General features: G+C 39.3%; 1 protein-coding gene across 16 annotated transcripts in view; it reads right to left on the reverse strand.

Moving 5' to 3' along the window:
• Window positions 1–17,155, reverse strand: part of TTLL5 (tubulin tyrosine ligase like 5) — a 240,495-nt gene that overhangs the window by 163,421 nt on the left and 59,919 nt on the right. For 11 of the 16 annotated variants that reach the window (XR_012494588.1, XM_019733593.2, XM_019733588.2 and 8 more), the window contains exons 13-16: window positions 13,609–13,690; window positions 11,973–12,034; window positions 10,698–10,792; window positions 8,420–8,461 (exon numbers count right to left, since the gene is read on the reverse strand). Coding sequence is in view for 15 of the 16 variants with exons in the window: in XM_019733593.2 (XP_019589152.2) it covers window positions 8,420–8,461; window positions 10,698–10,792; window positions 11,973–12,034; window positions 13,609–13,690 (281 nt within the window). In the remaining variant the exon portion in view is untranslated. The remainder of the gene's footprint in view (window positions 1–8,419; window positions 8,462–10,697; window positions 10,793–11,972; window positions 12,035–13,608; window positions 13,691–17,155) is intronic. The other 5 variants (XM_074327194.1, XM_019733592.2, XM_074327191.1 and 2 more) reach the window with 1 other exon arrangement.

The following is a 17,155-nucleotide window of genomic DNA, read 5'->3' on the forward strand; positions in this document are numbered from 1 at the left end:
TGCATCATGCTCATCACGGATCCCCAAAGATGATTTGGGCTACTTCCCCGCTGAAGGGTGATCAGAAAGGTCACCTGAGAACAAATGTTTTAAGTGACTCTGATGTTCCGTGAGCAGAGAAACACAAAGGTAACAAGGGAAGCCTTATGGTACAAAGCATGAGAATGCAGTGTTATTGAAATAGATGAACTGACTAATAAAATGAGACAGATCTTTTGAGCAGGAAGAGTCAGAAATAATTCAAGAACTGTGGGTGCAAGTTGACTTTCTAAATCCCTAGAAGTAACTTTGACCAGAGAGAAGAAGCCCACTGTCAGGAGCTATTACTGTATTTATTTTTCTCTTTGTGTAGACTAGCTACGGAAAGCCATTTTGGTAACTAATTTTTGATCTTTTCAGCGATACTCATTGTTATGGACTGAACGTCTGTGTCACCTCTAATTCCCATGGTGAAGCCCTAACCCCCAATGTGATGGTATCTGGAGATGGCGTTTCGGGGAAACATTAGGATTAGATGAGGTCTGGAGGGTGAGATCCTGGTCTGATGAAATCAGTGCCATTAAAAGAAGGATCAGCAGAGAGCGTGTACTCTCTCTGCTCAAGCACAGAGATCACGTGAGCACATGGTGTGACGGCAGCCACCTACAACCCCGGAGAAGAAGCATCAGAATGAAATCTACCTTGTTGGCACCTCGATCTTGGACTTCCCAGCCTCAACTGTGAGAAATAAATTTCTATGGTTTAAGCCACACCATCTATGGTATTTTGTTATGGCAGCCTGAGCTGACTAATACATCCCTGTATACAAACAACTATTTGCCTTTGGACACAAGGGAGACCAATATATATTAATCTTCAAAACTAGCATGGGAGTTATAAAAAATAGATTTTCTGGTAGGCAACTCCATGATGAGATACCTATATAAAGAAAATCCATGGAATCAGCAGATATAAGCAACATGTGAAGGCAGAGACTTTATCTGTTTAACTTTGCCTCTGGAGTATCTTCAGCACCCAGAACAATGCTTGGCATGGAGTAGGAGCTCAATAGATATTTGTTGAACCAATAAATAAATGAATGAATGTGCTAACACAGAGATTAATCATGGTTAGAATAAAACTTTACAGAAGATTTTGGGGAAAATTTTAATTCCCTTCCAATCTCTGGGAACACATTAAACAGTACATGTCGGGATGAAAGGGGAATCAAGCATAAAGTTTAAAGAGTTAGGAGAGAATCAATATAATCATTAAAAAACACCTTTGAAGTGTGAATGCTTATTTAGTGTATAATTTGGAAAAGCCAAAATATTAATGGATGCTTTGAAGACTTTTCTCATTGTTGATGAGACAGGGGGGATTGTAATGGTGGCACTAAATCTTCTATTGTAAGATTTGGATCACAGGTATAATTCGAATTAGCAGGTGTAATTTAATTTAGTTTGGGATTTTTTTGAAAGTATTCTTTTCTTTCTTTTCTTTGCCTCCTTTCTGCCAGGCCTTGATGGGTCTGCTTGCTGTGCACTTACTAGGCATACTAGTTTCAGTGGTTCTGTTTACTTCAGCCATGCTCGCCCTATGACCTTAGAGAGGTTTTGCATCTGTATAGGATCCACTCCTGGCTTCAACTTAAATCTACGGAACATGTGCAAAGGTGGCGATAACCAGTTTAACTACTTCCCCCACCCCAACGGACAAAGCCGAACTCAACAGAAAATCCCACCACAGGCCGAAGCAATTTACATCCTGGTTAGAAAATATAAAACTTTAGGCGAAACAAAGACTTGACACAATAGTTTCCAGCAGACTCTGCCCAGCGATCCTTTAGTTTAATAAATCTTCCTTCTGTATTTCTACCTGCCTCCTGAATTCTTTCACAACCCTTGAGCAAGCAGCCACAATTGTCACACACTACTTATTGGTTGCTGAAACTACTCATGTACTTCACATGGAACAGCATGACTCTGATCAGAAAGCCACTGGCAGTAACTCCTCCAAACTCAAGTTGCCTCATCACCTCACACTATTTAAGAGTCCTCTGAAATTATGTAAGGAGAGCACGAAATAAGCATACATTAAAATGGTGTAATAAAGATTAAGCATTTTAGAAAAGAATGTTATTTAAAAATGTTGGAAAAAGGAATAAGTTAAGCAAATATGGCAAAATCTTTATAATTGTTAGATTTGGGTGATAAATAAATATATGGGGGTCCATTGTGTTTTCTGTTTTTGAATATTTTTGAAATTTTTCATAATTAAGAATTAAAATTTGGGGGGTGGCTGAATGGCTCAGTTGGTTACAGCATGAGCTCTTAACAACAGGGTTGCCAGTTCAATTCCCACATGGGTCAGTGAACTGTGCCCTCCACAGAGCTGCAGCTGAGCTTCCAGAGGGGTGGCTGGAAGACTCAGTTGGTTAGAGCGGGAGCTCTCAACAACAAGGTTGCTGGTTCAATTCCCGCATGGGATAGTGGGCTGCGCCCCCTGCAACTAAAATTAAAAACGGTGACTGGACTTGGAGCTGAGCTGCGTCCTCCACAACAAGATTGAAGGACAATGATTTGGAGCTGATGGGCCCTAGAGAAACACACTGTTCCCCAATATTCCCCAATAAGAAAAGAATTAAAATTTTGAATTTTGAGAAAAAAAGTGTTGATCAACTAAACTCTGTATTAAAAGGTTAATAATAAAAATATCTTAAGAAATAGTTATTACCTATTAGGATTGTTTTAAGGAACACATGGACATATTTATAAGCACATTGCTAAATAACATCGAATGAGTAGCTCCAATTTTTGTTTTTTAAATTTATGATTTTTGTCTTTTTGTTTTTGTTGTTCTTTTTTTGTTGTCTTTTTTAAATTATCGGTCTATGTTTTCTTATTTGTTGTTCATTTTTCTTTTTATATATATTGTTTTTATTAGTTTCAGGTGTACAAAACAATGCAATAGTGAAAACCCCACTCCAATCTATTGCCCCTCTGACGTCGCATGTATCTATTACAATTCCATTGACTCTATTCCCTATGCTATATATATCTATATCTATATATCTATATATATATATATCCCATGACTATATATGTATTAAACTATAGTTGACATGCAATTGTATCCAACTTTAGTTTCAGGTGTACAGTGCAGTGGTCAAGCATCTACACCATCTTTTCATATTTTTATTTTAACCTTTTTTTTTTTTTTTGCTTTTTAGGACCTAATTTTAATCTTTGCGGAACTGCTTCATGATGAACGATATTCCTGGTTTCCAGAGACTGGGAATATAACGATGCTGCAACTTTCCTCTACTAATCTAAACCTACTCCCGTAAACAATGAATTAGCACCCCAAAAATTCTTAACCTTCTCTGTCAGTCACTTTCAAAGAGTTGCCTCCTATACACATTCACACCACTCTTTTGTTACTCACAGCCCACAATTGTAACTCTAGCTACTGTGTGCATTTTATGGGCTGTTTGGGTGGGACAGGTAGGAATTCTGGCAGGTGCTCCTGGCTAGGGAACTTGGGAGGTTGGAAAAAGGAAGGGGCTGAGGGGTAATGGTGCTTGTTAATGATGACTGCCCCAACTGCTAACTCCCATAAAGCTAATGGCTTTACTCCTTTATTGCCACAATATCACCAGGCTGCAAGAAAATGTCACTGCAACTCCAAGAGAAAAAACATGGCTAGAAACTTCTTTAATTTCTTCACTTGTCTATTTCCATCTAAACTATTAAAAAGGCTGAGAGGGAGAGGGACGAGAAAAGTTGTCACTACTGAAGTCTAGGTATCTCAAATACCTCTCTAAAATGCACCCAGGTTTCCTGTATCTTTGGGGGAAGCTGCTAGAAAATATCAGACTAGAAAGTCAAAAGCATTTTGCCAATCTCAACTTTTCAATATATTTGACATTAGAGAGAATTTTTTAAATCAACATACTATCTGCTTGGAATACTATTTGGCGGTAAGAAAAGATGAAATAGGACCATTTGTGACAACATGGATGGATCTTGAGATTAGAATGCTAAGCAAAAGAAGTCAGACAGGAAAAGCAGAGAACCATATGATTTCACTGATATGTGGTATATAAACCAAAAACAACAGAAGAACAAGACAAACAATTGAAAGAACAAAAACTCATAGACACAGACAATAATTTAGGGGTTACCAGAGGGTAAGGGGGGAGGGAGGAGCGGGGCTCTAGAAGAGGATAAACGGGGTCTAATATGTGGTGAGGGAGAGAGAACTGACTCTGGGTCAACACATAATGTGAGGTATAGACAATGTATTACAGAATTGTACACCTGAAATCTATGTAACTACTAACAATTGTCGCCCCAATAAACTTTAATTTAAAAAAAAAAACATACTATCTGCTGTACTGATTAATAAAATGTATTTATAGAAAAACAACACATTATTATCCTAAACCATTGGCTGAATCCTACCAATATTTGTTAATGAAATGAACTATTAAGGAATGAGACCTAAATTATAGACACATGTGAGAGAAAAGGCAGCGAGAAAAGGGGAGACCAGAGGGAGAAGGGGCAGAAAGAGTAAGACAGGGGAGGAAAGGGAGGAGGAAGAGGAGGAAAGAGAAGGGGGAAGAGCACCAGGAGAAGGCAGAGAAGAAGAAGAAATAATGTGCATGAGTGCCAAGGAGACATACATGGGGATTAAAAGTAAAGCAAAGAAAAAAGGAATCAGACCAACTGGACTGTCAGAACGGTCAAAAACAAGAGCAGAACAGTCCAAATGCAAGTCCTTCTGTCATTTTGACTTTGGACACATCAACTCAATTACATTTCTCTGGGTGGTAGATAGAATAAATCCACGTATTCTCATGGATTGACTGAATATACTAAGGAAATAAAGACCTGTGAACTTAAAGAGAAACACTGCTTCTGGCTAGCTGACCCATGATGTAAACGACGGGGAGCTCAGATAGACTTGGAACTGCCGAATGACTATCCAGGTAAGAATTCTGCCATGGAACATGCAATCAAAGATGTTAGGTTACCATATTCAGAAATATACCCAGAGAAAGCACCTTTACACATCTAACCTTTATTGCTAGGAAAGAAATGACTGAGAATGTGAAATTATCGAGACAAGGAACCACCTGTCCCCGCTCAAAGCAGTAAGAAACAGATGTTGAATCAGAAAAATGACTTTGAGCTTAAAGAAAGTTAGCAAGCACTAGTAATGAGAAGAACTGGACAAAATGTATGAGAACAGCTGAAGTATGCTAAAAAATATCATTATTGAGGGGCAAAAACAAAATCTGTTTGACAGAAAACACATGCAAAGAATAAAAATGTCCCAATGTAGTTTTACAAAGTTTGAAATTCTGTGTTAAAAACAAATGAACTAGAAATAGCTCAATTTATATGTGATGTGCCTTGTCATCTAGAAAATAAAAGGTAAAATCAAGTTTACAAAGCAAAATGAACTAATGATATCAAGTTAAAGAAAATGAACAAAAAGGACCTAACATGAATAATTCTGGGTGGAAATAGACCAAAAAAAAAAGAAAAAAGAAAAAAAAAGCTAATAGAGAAGGTTTAAATGTAATGATAACCAGAAGTATACTTTGAAATTGGGAGGAGGGAAGTAAGTAGGCTTAGAGCCACAATAAAAAAAGAGAGATGCAACATCTGGAAATTTGGAATAAATATAAGTCAGCAGGTCGGAGAGACATGCATCTTGTTATTAAGGGAACTGGCTTTAAAAACCAAAAGAAAAAAGAAAAAAACCTTACCAAAATCACTTACAAGTATGTTCGAAAAATCAAGAACTGAGGAGGTACCAGAGGATTTGAAAAAACAAATCAGGTACCAATCTTCAAAAATGTAAGAAGTATGCACCTGGTGATTACCGCCTGGTAAGTCTAACTTGAATCCCTAGTAAAATAATGGAACAAATATGAAAAGGAAAAAATCCATAAACATTTGGAGTTTAATGGGCTCATGAAATATATAGTAGTATGAAGACTGTTTTATTTGTTAAAACATACTTTAAAATTTTTATTTTTAGGACAAAATTTTTAAAAAGGGAATATAGCAAATATATTTAATGTCTTTGGATTTTACAGAAGCATTTGTGAAAATTTCATAAAATTTTTATTCAAAATCGTATTTCCAATTAGGGGTTGATGTCATAATATAATGAATAAAATACACCAACAAAAACTGACAATAGTTGAAAGACGTAACTGCAGGAAAAGATAAATAGCAATGAATCAAGTTAGGTAGTGACTTCCAAAATGAATATTAAGCATTATTTAGACTCTTCATTAATGTCTGGGAGGATGGATAAATAAATAATAAAGTAATTTATTTGTATTTGTGGATGATAGCAAATGAGAAAAACATAACTACTGAGAAACGAGTATCAAAATAACACCAGATACTGGCTATCAAATGGGGAAAGGAAAAATCAACAGGATTTAAAAGTGTGAAGGGGACTAAATCTTCTGAAGGTAAACTATGTGTCCATATCTATCCTAAATATTTTACCTGTATTTTGTAATTTCTTTCTCACCAAAACTCCATGTTCGGTATTATTATTCTCATGTGACAGATGTGGGACGTGAGCCTCAGAGACTTACGGGAACTTGCCCGAGGTCTAACAGTTATTAACAGTTATCAGCAGAGCAAACTTGAACCCAGGTCTATATGACTCTAAAGTTCATGTTCTTTCCACAAGACCATGCCACCTGCCTGGGTACACTGGAAAGTAATTTCTGGTGAATGGAAAATTTGAACCATAGCATTCAAGAGAAGGAAGAAATGTACAAAGAGATAATGGATTAAAAAGGAACAGTCACCGACAACAGGAAAAGGACTGTTGACTTCACGATCTGACAGCAACAGAGAAAGAACACTTGACAGTCTAAATGGCCGGAGCAGAGACTTTGTTTTCTTCTCTTTTTTCACTTAGCTCTGACGAAACAACCATGGAGTGAAGAGTGCTTCATGACCAGAAAAGACAGTGACAAAGTAGAACATTGCAAAGAACAGCGAGAGTCAAAGAATTCAACATGTAAAAAGCTGGCTGAACAAAACCAGAAGGGCTCCGTGTCACATCAGCAGAGCGCACGTACATAACTACTAGACAGAGGCCTTGCTCATGCACGGGCTATTGCAACCGATGACAATTCCAGCAATAAGCCGAGATGGACGAGAGTTACAATTGGGGAAAAGGAGAGTAAGGTTGGAATTACGTATCAAAAAGATCCTTCTTTGGAGGCAAATTCTGAAGGTTATGAAATAAGACTTTTAATGTTCTCCTTAAGTAGATTAGTTCAAGAGATACTTATAACGTAAGCTCTTTGAAGTCAACAGCCTTGGATTGTGTGTGGGGGGGCAGAGGTAGTGTTTGTTTGACATGGAGAGCAGCTATCACACTTAGGTAGTTACTTGCTAAATATAAAACATTAAATATCAGAGTTTTGAATTCTACCAGACACCAAAACTCATGTTACAGAACCACATTAACCAGTTACCAAATACTAGACAAGACAACCAGTTAAATCTTTTTTTCATTTCTTGAATTCATATAGGCCATGTAAATCACTTCATCAAAAACAGTAGCTGAGGAAGTTACAATTCAAGCTTCTGGGCTTACCAGAAACTGCATCAGAGAGCACAAATGCCAATATATATATATATTGGAACTAATAGTTGCAAGTGACACACTTATGTATGAAATATCTACATCGCTCATATTAAAGCATCAAATAGCAGAAGCAGGACTCTCACTGCTACCCTAACACTTCAAAAAGATGTTAAAAAAAATCTGCATGGAAGAAAGCAACGGTTAATCTCAAATACTGCTAACTAGCGCGGTAAGAAGACAGATGCTGATCATAAGAAGTGGAGATAAAATATTTTGTCTTTATTTAGTAGATAGCATCTGAGACATTAACTATAGCAGAGTTTCTAAGATTCATAAAACTGCAAATCACTACATATAACAAATGCCATCTGTTGAGAAACTCGAATACTGCCCAATACCCAATGTGAAAACGTTTCCAGTATTAAACTACTGACAATAAGATGTCTGAACAAAAGAAAGGTTACTTGTGAACTACTGGTACTTCCTTTCTGGAATATTTTGGTCAAAGCAATAGATATGCCTCTAAACCATGCTCATCATTTCAATTCTACTGCCTCCATCACAACATAATCACTATCAGGAAAAGAGGATCCATAAATTCCTGCAACCTCTACTCTTAGAGTCTCTATCCCAAAAGACCTCTGTGCATTCATTTTCATGCACTCTATTTTATGTTATTAAACTGTTCAAAAAGCAGGTGCATAAAATATGTACTGTGAAAGACTAAAGCTAAAAGACTTTCCATTTGAGGAATGGAAATAAAAATTTGAATGAAGTCTCCAAATGATCCAGAACTTACCTGTTTGGGATTTGATGACTGAAACTGTGCAGATACTGGACGCTATAAAAGACAGAAAAATGGAATAAAGCCTTATCTTCTCCTAACATGCCTGTATTTTCCAACTCCTACATCTGTGATATAAAAAAGGAAAAGATGATCTCCGTGCAGAAACCAAAAGGAAGAGACCTACGCTTTGTGCTTGGAATATTCGAGCATTTATTTTTCACACTGCTTTCTCCAATGGCACATCTAACTCAGTTTCACCTTCTTACCACTGAGGACACAATCCTACTTTCACGTACTGAAGACCCTGACGTTAACTGCTCCCTCTGATAAATGTGTTGAACACAGTGAGCAAAGGTAATCTATAGTTTCTTTAGCCTTTAATAAATGTCCTATAGGCCACTTATGGATGAGGTCATGCTTTTACCTACCAGGTAGCAAAACAAATGGTGATCGATTCGCTATGATTTGCAAAGAGTCACCAATAAAAGCTGACAGAGAAGCTAAGAAAAGGGATAAATTCATCCAATACTGACACACAGCGACCCCTAGACTGCAACTTGGCAGCAACTTTGTGAAAGCTGCCACAATCCTTTATACACAACGCTGTGGCTCTTGCCACAGATACTGCAGGAAAACAATTTGCAAAGGAACGCGACTGCCTAAGTTCAGTTTTCCTAAGGCACCTAGGTTAATCCTCTACTTTTTCTTATTAAAAGTTAAAGCAAACCCTTTGATCTGTGATGATGGACTGATCGCAAACACCCTTACTGCCTGGTTTTACTGCTAACCCAGCACCCCTTAAAATACAGTACACCCTGTTCTACATCATGACACTGTCTAGCGCGGGAGGTCACAGGTAGGCAGACCATGGACGGAACCCAGCACAGAGACGTGTTATGTTTGCTCTTAATGATCAACTATTGAACTAGTTGCCGATATTTTAAAGCAAGATTTCTGATTTCTCTTGACAGTAGGGAAACCTGACAACACTTGGCTCACACGCATACCTGGCAAGGATCAGCTAGAGCACACGAATAACATACCTAGCTGCCCCTTTTTATAGGGGGCATTCACTCTCCAGTCTCCTGCAGTCACATCACTCAGCTGTATTACACCTGGCCCGATTTCCTCATTTACACTGTCTGCCTGCAGCCCCTGCAGGCACTTGAGTTTGCAAACCCTGTTCTGATGAAGCTATCTGAGTAAATAACATGACCTGCGCTTGGCAGGCAGAAATAGCACTCCTCTAAATGAGACCAGCAAGCAAAAGGAAGGAGAGGAGAAAAAGGAATGGGAGGAGAAGGGAGGAGACAAGGGATTAGTGCAGGGTGGGAGTGGAAATGGGAGAGGAAGGGACAGGGACAAGGAAAAGAGGGAGAGAAGAAGCTGTTTCTACCTTCAAAGAGCTTACAAGCCAGCAGAAGGGAACTGGACAATTTAAAAGCAACAAAGCAGTGAATGCAAAACAATGTAACAGAGAACAAGTAAATAATAACGAAATGAAAAGTAAAGGTCATGACAGAGTGGGATGGATTTACTAGGAAACAATCTCCAAACTTCTGAGCAGGTGAGGTAATCAATCCAGATGTGGAGAGAGGAGGAAGGTGGACTTTCTAGGGAAGAAGAAATGTTAAAGGCAAAGAAACAGGAGTGAAAACTAGCCAGATCTAGACAGGCAGGCCTGATTAGATGGTGGAAATGAGCAGAGAGAATGATTAGCTGATTGGCTTCACTGGAACAAAAATGCAGAGCACACAAAGACTGCAGCAGCGCTTGATCAAATGATGATGTTTCAGACACGCACACGTTTCCGAAGGCATTTCATCTCATTTAAGCTCTATCAACACCTCATCACCACTGAGGGTTCTTTTGAAGAGAGTCAGTTGTAGAAAAGATATTATTTCAATTGAGCATCTTATTTATGAAGCTAGTCTGAAGATCAAAAAGAATGTGACAGAGTAATGATGAAGAATTTGTAGGCTCCCTCTCTGTGCTTTGTTTACAATTATAGCAATTTTTTTGGGGGAGGGTGATTTTTAAAAAGAGAGAGAAAGGGGAAAAAATGGGAAAAGAATTTAAAAAAAAAAAGGCAGAGAGTAAGTTCATCTGTAAGCATTGAAAGCGTGAGCTATTAGCCACAGCTGAATATAACGGCCTGCTGTCTAGAATGATCCCCAAATTCTCCTGCTCTAAGTGACCTCATATCCATGGAAGTTCAGCTCACTCATTTGCATCAGCCTCCACTTTCCAGTAAGCCTCCGTTGGGTTCCCGGCTGCTGAATTTGCTTACCTGAGGTTTCTGGAAAGGGTTACGCTTGGAAGACTCAAAGGTGGGATAAATTGGCCGCGTTGATGCCCGCTGGGCAGGATCTTGGCACACAAATCCTGAATGGGAAATGGGAAACGTTAAAACCTGCCATTTTCTAAGAAATTAGCAGGTTTAGCCGCACCTTTTCTTTAGATGTACTAACTCAGTTTCACTGTCATAAATATTACAGAGATCCATCCTCAAAAGGATTAGACAGGACTCTCCCATATACGTTCTCCACTTGAACTCGAACCACCATAACTGGAGAGAACAAGAAAGGAAGATATGCAGATAAATCAACCTTCCTTGTTGGGGAGTTGAAATGTGATTCTGATGGAAGAAAGAGACGTCGAGTTTTGATGAACTTCAGGGCAAAGGTGCAAACCACCATTTAGAAACATACAGTTGCTAATAAAAACAAATTATTATAAAGTGACTTCCTGGATAGTAACTGGGAAATAATGTTTTTATCGGGACAATCCAGAAGCAAGTGAGGAGTCTTGTCCTGTTACAGGATCCACTTCTGGAACTGCTGAAGGTGGTCTACTGGCAACTTTCAAAATGGGTTTTGCAGCTGATCTATTGCTTAAGAAATTAGGTTTGGGCAAATTTCACTTATATCCTAAAAAGAAGCAGATTCCCGACAAAGGAAAATAGCTAAGTTTTACAGCATATGCTGGTACACCAAGTACTAGTTCATTTCAAACATATTTTATTACGTCTTTTTAGGGTACTTTTTAACAACAACAAACCCACACTATACCCCCCTGACTGCCCATCTCCATTTCACAGGTCTGGCTTATCTACTCCAAAGGGGATGTCTTCCTTGCGCTGCTGCAATGATAACTCTTTCAGCTAGAACTACCACAGAAGATCTTATTGACACCAGTAGAGCCTGTCCAGCAGAAGTACAGCCCGTCTCCTTTGTAACAAAGCTTCTTCAGTGGGTCTCACCATCCGAGCTCAGAGAAAAATATACTTTCTCCAGCTCTGTACTTAACACTCTTCCTCAGCTCCTAAGTCCTGTGCCCAGGAATTAGGTCTCAGCCCTAGTTGTGGTTCAACCTCAGGACAGGATGGAGCCAGGGGGAGTAGAAACACATAAACACTTCCCTGAAAATATAATTTTTTTAGTACAAAACATCCAGCATATCCAGCATGGCTTAGGAACTGCCAGTTGGCAACACCTAGAGAGCCTGAGAAAATGGACGCGCTGGGTAACTTTTATGTGAGTTTTCAGAAAACACTAGTACTCACCTACAACAGTGAACATGTCGGAAATCATACTGGCTTTAATCTTTAGGTCCAGAGGTGCATCACTGACAGAACAGAGAAAGAAAAGAGCAATCGATAATTTTATAGGTTAACAGAATAGCTGCCCCTAACGGGCCCCAATACAGCAAAGCTTCCAAATGTCAATGAGCTGCAACACATAAAGCACAGCAAATCCGTGGAAAAAGAAATCTGGGCAAAGATACTAGAAATAAAAGCCCGGTGTTAAACTCATCCTCTGTAAGGCAGGCCCAGCACCAAGGCATTAACTCCCTGACGTGCAATCCTTTTATTCCAGAGGTCTTGTGCAATTAATTCCCACTTTGCACAAGTCAAGAATACTGCTTCATTATCACTGTGGATTTCAGAGGTTCCTGCACGAGTGCGCCCACCCTTCAAATCCTTTTTTACTGCTGCAGTAGTCAAAACACATTCACACATAACAGAAGAAACTTTGGCCATCTTTGTACTTTTTCAAAGGCCTCATTTTCTGTTCTAAATCAATCTTTTTAAGCTTACAGGCTTGTAAATGAGGGCAAAAAAGTGCAAGCTATACCAAAGTATCACCAGATGCTGCAGCAGGAACCCACATGCAAACAGAACAACAGGGACAGAAAGCTGGAGGCCGCCCTGTGGCGGTGACAGCCATCTTGGCTGTGGTGTGGAGGTGTGTCTCCATGAACCAGATCACTCTGGCTGCTGGGCCCAAAACACCATGCTGGGGATCTCTAACACTGTATGATGTACCGTGCTGGGAAATCTGCGAAACGCTGACTGAACAAAAATGTAACACAACATCTGAAGCATGTGTACTATCTAGCTCCACACCTTATCACTGGGGTTAAGCCAAACTCCCACCCCACAAAGTAGTCAACTTGTCTTTATCCGGTTGCTTGGCATTTTGCCAATATTTCTCATCCTTAAAAATGCAGCAGCTGGGTGGTCTCTGGAATAAATCTCTAGCTGTTTAGAGAAGTATATAGCGAACAAACTCTGGCTGTAGCTGCAGATATGAGCACAATATTCTCTGGTATAGAAAAACAAATTTCTTTCCTTCTTCAGAATAATAAGTTTAAAAAAAATTTTTAATTGTTTCAAGTTTTAGACTTTAATCTCAGATGGACACCAGAACATGAACAGGTCAAAAGGACCAGCTATTATATACAGTACCGTAGGCCCCAGCTCTATATCTTTATAGTATATGTGGACTTCAGTCTGTATAAACCTTTTATAATAAAGACAATAATGTATTTATTTATATTCATGCATTTCTTTAGCCTTAGCAGAACACCGACAAATGACAGAGACAGAGACAGAGAGAGAGAGAGAGAGAGAACAGGGGGATGAAAATGAATGCAAGAAGCATCCTTTAAAAGCCTAATAAGACGGTAAACATAGAGCACAAATTCACTAGTTAAGACAGGGATCCCTGATTGCTACATGGACGTTGACAACATACCACAAATCCCCCATATTTAGAAATTCAAGACATCTCTATCTAAGACCTGGGGGGGGGGGGTCTCCTAGTGCCAAGAAAAATGACCCCCCCCAAAAAAAAAAGGGGGTTTGGTGCTACTCATTGGAGGTTTATCCTTCTCTAATAGATGGAACGACTACTTACCAGGCCAAAGAAGGAGAGAGATTCACTTCCAACAACCATGGCTTCAGAGTGGAATCTATGAGCACGTCAAAGCCATAGAGTTCTAGAAATACAATGTAATACAACACACAAAATCATTTTCCATGTCACAGCCAACGATCTGGAAGATTCAATCCAGTCAACTTCCATCAGAGGCCTAGAAACTTGCTGAGTATAAGTAATAAGTGGAAGTAGAAGCAAAGATTCTAAGTTCAAAAGAAATTAATCAAGCTCTAGAGATAGTATGAAAACAATGCTATAAAATGCCACTGTTTTTATCATCTACTCTACTGACATTGCTAAGTTCTACACAGAAAGTGTCCTTACTCTAGAGGCTAACAAGCATGGTTCTGCTGTGCTTACAGAGGAAAAAAGGTTGGGAAAAGGATGGCAACAAGTGCATCCAATGTCAGCGCTACTTTGGGCTTGTTCTGGATTGCCCCCCCCCCCCCACTGCACTCTGCAAACAGAAACATCTACTGAAGGTATCTCTCTAGGATCCTCCCATCACATTTTCTTAAAACAAGATCTTGCTATTGCAACCTAGGTCAAGAAGTCACCTAAGTGCAAAATATATTTATTCTGTCCCCTCCCCTATGGTTTCAATTTCCCTTTGAAGACAACAAATAAAATGCACTGGCCCAAAAAGGAGAGAGCCAGTGGCCGCAGAGCAGGACTGTAACAAGCCATATTGTATCACTAATATTATTTCAGCCATGTTGCACCTCCAGGATGGAGCCAGAGATCAAATTTCCACTGCTTCTGGATTCTTGACTGATTCTCTCCCCTTCACTCCCCAACTGTTGCAAAGAGCAAAGCAAGAACCATCAGCAAGCTTTTCTCCCAGAATGCAGGGGTGAGAGGCCAACTGTGGAACCTAACCTGGCAACCTTTACTCTCGTTAGTATGAGACCCTCTCCATGGTCATTCTTGGTATACAGTTATCAAGTGTATCAGACTTTCAGAATTCCCACTCATTCCCAAATATCCTACTGCCTCCCCCACACTGTTTATACCTTCTTTCCAGGAGAAAAGACTAGCTTCCCTTACAATTCAACCCGAGGTCACAGGCCACAGCTCACACGCACAGAACACAACCAGCTATTTTCAAGAAATTAATTTTGAAACAAATTTCTTTACTGTAAGGATTTTCCCATTTCTCAATCCTCTCAGAAACATAAAAAAATAAATGCAGGCTTCTGAAGAGATGGTGCTTAAGACTCTCTTCTAGAACAGGAAGTCTGATGTAATACCAAGAATCCCAGAATAGGCATCAGAAAACCTGGGTCCTCCTCATGACTCGACCGTGGATTCACTGCAGAACTTGGGGACATCATTTCTCTGATCTTTCTTTAGCATCCTTCGGTCTCTCTGAGCTCCCTATTAGTCACCATTTATCAACATCATCAGTATGCTCAGAATTCCTATTTATATAATATGGATCCAGGTAGACGTTCATATTCAGATTCTCTCTCGTGTTTCCATGAGTCAGTTGGCTTCCATAGTACTTATTTAGGATTCCATTTAATTTGCAAAAATAATCACAAACGGTAAGAGTCTGAGTTGGGATTCACCTTCACATAACGACACAAAAAACACATATTATCTATACTTTAAAATGTAAAGAAAGTCCCTTCGCCTATCTTCTGTTGTTAACAAATCCATAGCTGTTACAGCCACAGGATGTTCCCCTTTCAATCTGAGAAAAATCTTTTGTGATACGGCACTACAGTAAATGAGGCATTTAAATGGAAAAACCTAACAGCGAAATCCACAAGTCCATGTTAATATCACACAAGCGAGAGAGAATTTAATGTGAGTCTGATTCAAGAAAAATAACATTCTCTTCAGTGTTTAAAAGCTGAAGCACATGATTCAACTGTTTCATAAAGTGGTGATACTACTGACAATAACAGTATGAGTAACAGGGTGAGAGTAATAATGGATGCATATATTAATCAGATTTGCAGAATTAGCCACAAAGGAAGACAAACGGAAATCAGAATAACAATCACTGAGATCCATTAAGCAGCCAACACATTTACCTAACTATTTCCCAAATTAAGAGGCACATTCCAAGAATCTCAGTTGAAAGGCTGAGAGGTAACATTCTGGGAAGTTAAAAAAAAAAGAAAAAGAAAAAATGACTGAAAGAGAGAAAACATCCTTTACAGTAACAACTTAATTTTCACTCGGGTGAATAAAACCTGTCAGTGCTAAACAATTTCATAATCAGCTTTAAATCTGTATCTCCAGGCTTGGATCTACTACCATTTAAGAGTGGGATAAATATGTGACAGCATTACAGTAAGGTGCAAAGCCCAGCTCACCTGTGAGGCTGGATCTGGGGTAGAGAAACGGGGTGAAAAGAGCATTTCGTATCAGGTTTATTTCTTAAAATAATCAACTCAGCTTGAGAAAAATAATTTGGGTCTTTGGCAGGCTACCAGAGTCCTTATAACCCTTTTAACTTATGATTGGTCTTTTCTGTGGACATTAAAGGTTTTACAAAGTAAGAAGTAAGTTGTACTGAGAATATCAAACTGCCTCACCTTTTAATGCTGTGTTTTAGCAGCAGTATCTAGAATTTCAAACACTCAGTATCCAGGATGACCCCGTCGGTGTTCCTGTCATCTAAGGATCGGGCAAGCTAGGCTTTTCCAGCCCTGAGAGCTACTCTTTTTGTTCCTCTGTGTTGCCTTCATTATGACAGTAAGAGCAAGTATTTTCGAAGAACTGTTGCTACCACCTTCATCAACAGTTTCCTCAGGAAAATTTTCTTCGGTGAGAAATAGTTCCTTCAGCGCCCAGCCAAATCAAAACAAACTTGAAACTTACACTAGTGGATGGTAAGTAGCTTGACTCCACTTCCTACTTTACATTAGAAACCTTATCTCCCTACTTCTTTAATGCAGCTTCTGGGGGAAAAATGTCATCTACACTTAACCGCCTTCCCTTTCTTCATGCCTATTTCCTCCCCAACTCCTAAGAAACTGCTTCTGCACCCACTCTCTAATAATGACTGTTCTCACTATGATCACCAAACACTGCCTTACTGCTAAACCCAAGCACCTGAAACTGCTGACCACCCCCTACTTATTGGAACTTTCTTCACCCTTGTTTCTAGGACACTGCTCTCTGCTGATTCTCCTCCTCCTTCCTCTCCTTCTTTCATTCCTTCTCTTCTGCCCAGCTATTCACTGGTAGGTTTGCTCAGGGGGGCATCCTCAGGTCTCTTTCCTTCTCAATTCTACTTCTCTTCTTGAGAATCACATGTATTCTCATGGCTGCAATTAATATTATGATGATGATAGTCAAATCTACATCTTTAGTCAAGTGTCTCCTGGACACCAAATCCATTAATTCCATCTGCCTTCTAGACAACTTCACTAGGATATCCCACAGGGACTCAACCCTCAACAAAACACAACTTGTTATCTTCCCCCAAAACCTGTTTGGCTTCCCATTATTCTTCAACTTGGAAAACAGTAACCCATCCACCAGTCTCCAAAGCTGGAAACACTCTCTT

This window comes from Rhinolophus sinicus, linkage group LG03 (assembly GCF_036562045.2).
Source record: "Rhinolophus sinicus isolate RSC01 linkage group LG03, ASM3656204v1, whole genome shotgun sequence".
Lineage (NCBI taxonomy): Eukaryota > Metazoa > Chordata > Mammalia > Chiroptera > Rhinolophidae > Rhinolophus > Rhinolophus sinicus.